Source organism: Propithecus coquereli, unplaced genomic scaffold, assembly GCF_000956105.1.
Source record: "Propithecus coquereli isolate 6110/MARCELLA unplaced genomic scaffold, Pcoq_1.0 Scaffold306, whole genome shotgun sequence".
In the NCBI taxonomy this organism is placed as follows: domain Eukaryota; kingdom Metazoa; phylum Chordata; class Mammalia; order Primates; family Indriidae; genus Propithecus; species Propithecus coquereli.
The window spans coordinates 913,834-920,925 of record NW_012148686.1 but is presented as its reverse complement, the minus strand read 5'-3'; the positions used below and the strand labels follow the sequence as shown (position 1 = coordinate 920,925).

Genomic DNA, 7,092 nt, shown 5'->3' with positions numbered 1-7,092 from the left:
GAACCTACATGAATCTATTTAGGATCTGTATGAATCTCACTTAATGTGATATTCAGACATTTTGCTGTGGAAAATTGATGTGTTATATAATAGCGTGTTAACCCAGCCCCTGCTGCGGACATTATGGCATATGGCAGCTGTTCCCAACCTTTTTGGCACCAGGGACCATTTGCATGGAAGACAATTTTTCCATGGATCAGGGAAGGAGGGGGATGGTTTCAGGGTTGTTCAAGCACATTACATTTATTGTGCACTTTATTTCTGTTATTATTACGTTGTAATATGTATGAAATAATTATACAACTCACCATCGGTTGGGGACCCCTGGTATATGGTGTTGAATATCTCACATTCAGGTCTTGAATATGCGTATAGCTTTATAAGATTTGTAAAATTCTGAATTCAGAAGCGTAGCGGACCCCATGGCTTCTGATGGACTGTGCATCCTTTGCCCACGTCTCGTCTCTTGAAATGGCTACACCAGCCAACTGTTAGGACAGCCATATACTGAAGAAAAACAAGAAGCTTCTACCAGAAGAGGGAGCTATGGCCCCACCAGATGGAGAAATCAGCACAGGCTACATGGGGCTAGAAGGTCGGGGGAGAGAGTGAGTGTGTGTGTTTATGATTGAAGACAATTGCTTTGAGACTTTAACACTTTGTACCTCAGGTAAGATCCTGTTTTCTTCCTTTAGATGGGACAGGAACAGACGTTTGGAATCCTTAATGTCCTGGAGTTTTCTAGGTATGTTTCTCTTTCATACACTTGCAATAAAATATTTATATATATTTAGCAGCTTCATTGGTGTGTTTGCATGATTGTATGGTGTGGTTCAATAGAGTACTTAAGTATTAAACACAGTAAATATAACATATCCCTACAAATCCTCTTTTTTTTGGGATTTGTGACTTTCATTTAAAAAGTGAACTATGTCGTTTTTCTTTTCCCTTTTTTTTCCCCAAAAGAAATGTCCTCTTTTTTCTCTGGATTTCCAGAACCTGGTGTTCTTGCCTCAGCAGCTGCAGACATGTCTGAATAGTTTGGAACGTGCGATGAGGGCATTGTTTTCGTTGGCGTGTCCCGAGTCCCGGGAGGCCGTTCCTCCTGCTCCATCCGAGCGCTCCTCTGGGGACCCGGGAAACTGGCAGATGACGGCAGAGTAGATCGGTTCATCCCCGTAGAGCCTTGGTGCACACAGGGCGTTTCCCCTGGGCATATCTGGAAGCGTTCTTCCCCGGTGCAGGTCTTTAAATTAAGACCTAGGAACATTTGTCGGATTCTTTTGTTCCCCTAGAACATTCATAGTTTGTTATACCTAAATGTTTTGTTCTCTTCCCTCTCGCTAATGTTCAACTGTCAATACTAGAGTGAGGTTCTAGCTTTGCCGTCTCAAAAGCATCTTTTCCTATTGATTAAAATTAGGTGTTTTTTCAGTAACCTTTGTTAACTGATGCACACATTGTTTACTCTGTCTGCTTTATAAGCTATTGGATAAAGGTCAGTTTTTATCCTCATGTAGGAGATACTTTCCAGCCCTAGTCTTTAGTTTTAGGATTGCAAGTTTGAACTTTGGTCAGACGGAAACCCCTGGGGTTAAGTATTCAATGAGAGAGCTGGGGCAGACATTGATGGCGGCGTTAGCTCATGTAGGGAGTGGAGATGGTGCCTCTGTGGATGGAGAAGAGGGACGTGTGGGCATCTCTCAAGACTTCGTGTCCATCTCTTGTAGGAAATTGCACTGCGCTGTGGGACCAGCAGTTAGTGGGCAGGCAAGGAGGAGGAGAAAAGGGAGTTAGATAAAAACAGGTGCATATGGATGGAGACATGAGGATGCATTAAGTACGTGTGGGAGAAAAAGAACAGAAAGATCATTTGTGGTTATAGTTGTGGTTCTATTTCTTTTTAATTGACTCGTCTTTTTCCTGATGCCACTTAATCTTGACAGTACTCCTTCGAAGTAGTTGCTTTACACACCGAGAAAGTGAAACACAGGTTAGTGCCCAACTGCTGGATAGTCGAGAGAGAATGCAAATCCGGGTCAGACGGGGTACTGTGGATTAGCGTGTGGTAATTTATCCAGAGCTGCAGAGATAACGCCCGCATTCTTAGGAGCTTACAGTCCGGTGGGAATCGCCAAACTGAAAGACCACAGAGATGGGTGGTCTAGTTGGGGCGTGTTTCAGAAGGATGAAACATTGTCGGCAAAGGCCTGGATCAGAATGTGTAGAAAAGGAGAATGGTGCATCTTATGTGTGCTTGAAGCCTGGGTGGCGTATGGGAGACGAGGTGAGGCTGCACAGGTGGGAAGGGAGTGGTAGGAAGACTTCATGGGCAATGGGGAGTCACTGAAGGCTCCTGAGTGAGGGTGGGCTGTGATGAAAGATGTGCAAGGAAATGTATATGCTGCAGTGAGAAGAGGAGAGAGAACAAGTTCCTTGGTGCTGAATTAGGAATGTTCTATGAATTCGTATTTTCTTTCTACTTCAGTTAGAAGACAACACAATGAGGAGCTTTTGAGTTAGTGGATCTGTATCGAATCTTCCACTTTGGAACTTACCAGGCAAAGTTACTCGTTAATTTTGAGCTGTAAAATAGAGAATAATACTTGCAGAGGGCACAGGCAGACGTCAATTAGATGTGCGTGGCTGGTGCTCAAATTCTCCCTTTCTGTTTCCCTACTGCAGATAGCTGTGCTACTGACCGTTCATAGCAGGGGAGGAAATCGGTTTCTGTCCATTGGATGTAAATGAAAAGAGTAGGAGATACACAATTCAGTCCTCCTTTGAGGAAACGGCAGGGAAAGATGGAGCATGGCCGGTTTTAGAAGCGCCAGACCACCTTTTGTTTTGATTGGTGTTTAGTTTGTTGGACGTGCGTCCCATAAACAGACCAATGATGACTTTTTTTTACTCTCCCAGTGACAGAAAAAGAATGTCAGTAATCGTTCGAACTCCTTCGGGACAACTTCGACTCTACTGTAAGGGGGCTGTAAGTACCTGCGAGGCGTCGTGCGTGGCAGAGAGCCCTCGGCGGCTGCCTTAATCTGCTGCTTTTCCTAACCGCCCTCATCCTTCCCTGACGCTTTGCCCCAAGTTGAAAGGCCCTTTTGGGTAGGCTGTCAAGTTGACTTAGGAGCGAAAGGCCACTGGAGGTGACGGTGACTCAAGGCAGCACGACAGAGACTGTCCGTGCAAAGCTTGCTTTTAGCCAGTAGCAGCAGTTCGTGCAAAATCCTTGGAGCATGAATTCTGGTTACAGTTTTACCACCATCGTGTTGTGACTTTGGGAAGATGAAATAATTTGTGTTGACCTGTGATAATCTTCTCTAAGTACTCTGATATATATTGGTTCTCTAGCAGCTATTCTTCTCAATTGATGTGGTTTGTTTTCTATTCATCGCAGAAAGCTATGTGGCAGGGACAAAGGTACCATGTGTGGCTGCCTTGTTACTGCCCTTTCTGGTCCTATCTACCTGCTGGCAACCAAATCTAGATGTATTGCCTCTAAGAAAAGATGTTATTTTGCTTATGATTCGTACCTGTAAAACTGTATCTTGTTAAACTGCGGTCTTATGTATTGAGGGAGGGAATTATTAAGCTTATTTTATGAGGCTGTCAAGAAGATGAAGCTATCCTAGGATCAATGATTGGCTGAAAATCTTACTAGTCTTTACCAATCATGGGAAGAAGGTGGTCTTATTTGAGTTCAGTATGACCAGGGTTTATCAAAATGAGGAATGCACGGGAATTCTAAAGGAACTATGTCTGGACCCATAAAGGAATTCTGTGTTTAAAAGTAGCAACAACTTAAATTATGATCATCTAGGTTTTGTTGTCATATGATCTATTTTTTAAACTTTTTATTAGCTTACTTATTTGCCACTGTGTTCTAAGAGCCACGGCAAGTACAAAGGGTCCATGCGTGGTAGTAGGGAGAGGAGGGCTATAAATTCAGAACAGTGCACCTCTGAAAATGCTGCAAAGGGTGTTTCATTTTTATAGGATTTAATTTTCTCTAAACCTCTCCCCAAACCAAACCAGGTTTCTTTAAAAAAAAAAATTAGTGTTCTAAAACTATACGATTTATAATATACTTTGTAGATTATCCATGGCATCCAGACTTCCAGCCCTGCCTGTCAGTGTGGAAATAGTGACGGGGCCTGAGCTTTGTACACCTGCGTCACTTGGCAGAACTGGGTTGGTCGTTCCCTCCCTGGGTCGGAGCCCCTCCAGCGCAGGAAGCAAGGTTGTACTTGAGTGATTTAGGATGTGGATTTTGCCCTTTCCAGTTCTGTGCAAAGGTGTGATTAAACTTTGGGGTATGAGTTTGGCAAATTGGAGGAATGTAGGCACTGGTGTGTCCCGGTGAGTCTTCTGGCACCTCTGGTTCTTCCCAACATGTTTTTGTTTGACTTTTAAGATTCTGGTTTTGTGGGACACATCTGAACCCAATTTGTTTTCTGGAGCTCGTGCCCGAGCCCAGCCGGGAGCTATATCCTGCTTGCCCACTCGCGTATCCTCACGTGCGCTAGATAAACACCAGTGAAACAGAGCCACGCTCAGCATGCCGACCGGGGGTTTACCGACGGCTTTGCCAGTCACAATGTTTCCCTATTTTATAGGATAATGTAATTTTTGAGAGACTTTCAAAAGACTCAAAATACATGGAGGAAACATTATGCCATCTGGAATATTTTGCCACGGAAGGTAAGTGCAATTTGGAAATGCTATTTGGAAATGCTATTTTTGACCATTGAAGTTGTACTTTCAGTCACGTGGCCTGCCTTGGAAGAACAAAAAACTCCAAGGCCCCCCCCCCCCCCCCCCAACCGCAAAACCCGAACCCGGGGCCGGGGGGAACCCGCCGTGCCCCTGCCAACCCATCACCAGTAGTGCGGAGGAGGAAGGCAGGCTGACTCACAGCGTGGAGTATCGTCCTGGAGTTACGGGTCCCTCTTTCAGAAACTCATGGTTATTCTCCTGTCCATCTCTTTTTATCCTTACGACACTGGCTTGTCTGTGACTTAGGAAAATAATAGTCCATGAACCCATAGCGAGCAGGAAGGGAGTTTTCCGGAAGGCTTTAAACAACACTAATGGCAGGTGTTCCTGCTAGTGAATGTGCTGATAGCAGGAACCGTGCTCAAGTGCTGACTGCTGCCTTCTTGCCTTAGTGTGTTCCCATGGCTACACACGCATGCACATGTGAGTACACACACACACACACACACACACACATGCATGGGTGTAGCTGCTGGAAAGCCTGGATCTTTCATGTGATAGCACTTTAGGCTTTTGTTTGCTGTCTGGAAACAGGCCCCCTGCTGTCCCTGCTTGCTGATCCCTGCCTCCTGCACGTGGACGCGTGCAGCACACACAGCTCCTGGGCCTCTCTGCTGTGGAGAATTCTCCCTCACGACTTTCCATATACTCTCAAACTTATAGAAGTGGTTTATATTGGAATATAGGAGAGTTGTTTTGAAATCTCCCTTTGTAGATGCGTGAATGTAGAATTAGAGTGACTACAAAGCAGGTGGCTTCTTTAATTTCTCTGAGCGTGCGGATATCAAAGGAAGCCACACGAGGCCCCGAGGAGGTGCGACGTCCTGCTCATCCCGCTCACCAGTGGCTGTTTTGCAGGCCTGCGGACTCTCTGTGTGGCTTACGCGGATCTCTCTGAGAATGAGTACGAGGAGTGGCTGAAAGTCTACCAGGAGGCCAGCACCATCTTGAAAGACAGAGCTCAGCGGCTGGAAGAGTGTTACGAGATCATCGAAAAGGTAAGCGCATGTGATTTAGTCTTTGTGGGCCCAGTGAAGGACATAACCACCAACTGAACAGAGTCTGGGAACAGGAATCCTTCTGCACAGCGATGTTCTCTTTTTTTGTAAGTGTCTTGATGAACCATTAGCTCTGAATCATTTCTTTCTTTGCTTTAAGAAGCACTTAGTATTTATGGGCTATCTGAAAGGTCTGGCCACCCTCAGCTAAGCATTAATAATATCTTAAGAAATATCAGGTCAAAAACAGCATCAGTGACTTTCTGGGTTTGCCTAAGATCGGGCTGAAAGGGACAAGCTCGTCCCATTGGGGTCCTCGAGCACTCAGAGGGCTGCGTGGCTGCTCAGACACTGTGCACGCTGAGACTGCTCACGCTACTCATTCTAGCAATATTTAAGCTTTGCCATTGCTACTCACATTGCCTGCTTTGGTTTTTTTTGTTATTGTTATTGTTCTTTTCAGTTTATCCCAAGGCATTACGTAGCTTTCTATTTATTGGATTCCCTCACGTCTGGGAGCTGGGTTTACATTTTTTCTGTTCAATGTCAGCAACCATTGGGCCATCCGTTTTCCAATTTTGTGACTTTGAAGCCAACGCCTGTTTGCTTTTTTCATTCCTTTATTGGTTTTTAAATTCTCTTTTGCTTTTTTATACTTAGTTTTTGTTTGAGTTTTATATTCAGTTGTTTATAGTCAATCATTTTAATGGAATTTGGGTAGGAATAGAACTTAATTCAAGTGTTCATTTGCTCTGTTGGGAAATATCCAAAATTACTTTTAGGATCGGACAAAAGTGACTAACTAGGTGATGTACCTGTGTGGTGTCACGCAAGTGGTGGTTGCTCAAGAGGTAGTTGGATTTTCCCAGTGTGGTAGCCAGGCGGAGGTGCAATGTTGTGGAGAGACTCAGGGAGGTGAGTAAGTGGAACAGGCCCTCTGTGCAGTCTCTGGAACCTTCCAGACCAGCAGGCAGAGCATTGGCAGCTAGGAGGAACTGCACATCCTCAGCGAGAGAGGACGAAACGGGACAGCATTTTATAGCTCCTCAATTTTAAGATACTTGGAGGTTTTCTTTTTTCACTGTTAAATTCATAGCATCACAGGTCGCTTACTCCTATTCTGCCAGATGAGTATAACATCCAGAATCAGTTCTTCTTCTGTGGTAAACGTGACATAATATGTTTCTCAGTATTGGAGTAAGAGGGAACAGTGTCCTTGGGGCAACTTGCCCATCTGCCCTGCGGCCAGGTGACTTCTATTGCACCGTGCCTCTGTGGCAAGAAAGCAGTGATGAGTACCAGGTTGCCCGCA

The 7,092-nt window shown here is 44.9% G+C and overlaps 1 protein-coding gene across 1 annotated transcript in view; it reads left to right on the top strand.

The window, feature by feature from the left end:
- Positions 1-7,092, top strand: part of LOC105814782 (phospholipid-transporting ATPase IB) — a 478,735-nt gene that overhangs the window by 91,966 nt on the left and 379,677 nt on the right. Inside the window, exons 18-22 of the mRNA XM_012649872.1 lie at positions 696-745; positions 2,920-2,989; positions 4,623-4,707; positions 5,641-5,780; positions 6,877-6,943. Coding sequence (XP_012505326.1) covers positions 696-745; positions 2,920-2,989; positions 4,623-4,707; positions 5,641-5,780; positions 6,877-6,943 — 412 coding nt within the window. The remainder of the gene's footprint in view (positions 1-695; positions 746-2,919; positions 2,990-4,622; positions 4,708-5,640; positions 5,781-6,876; positions 6,944-7,092) is intronic.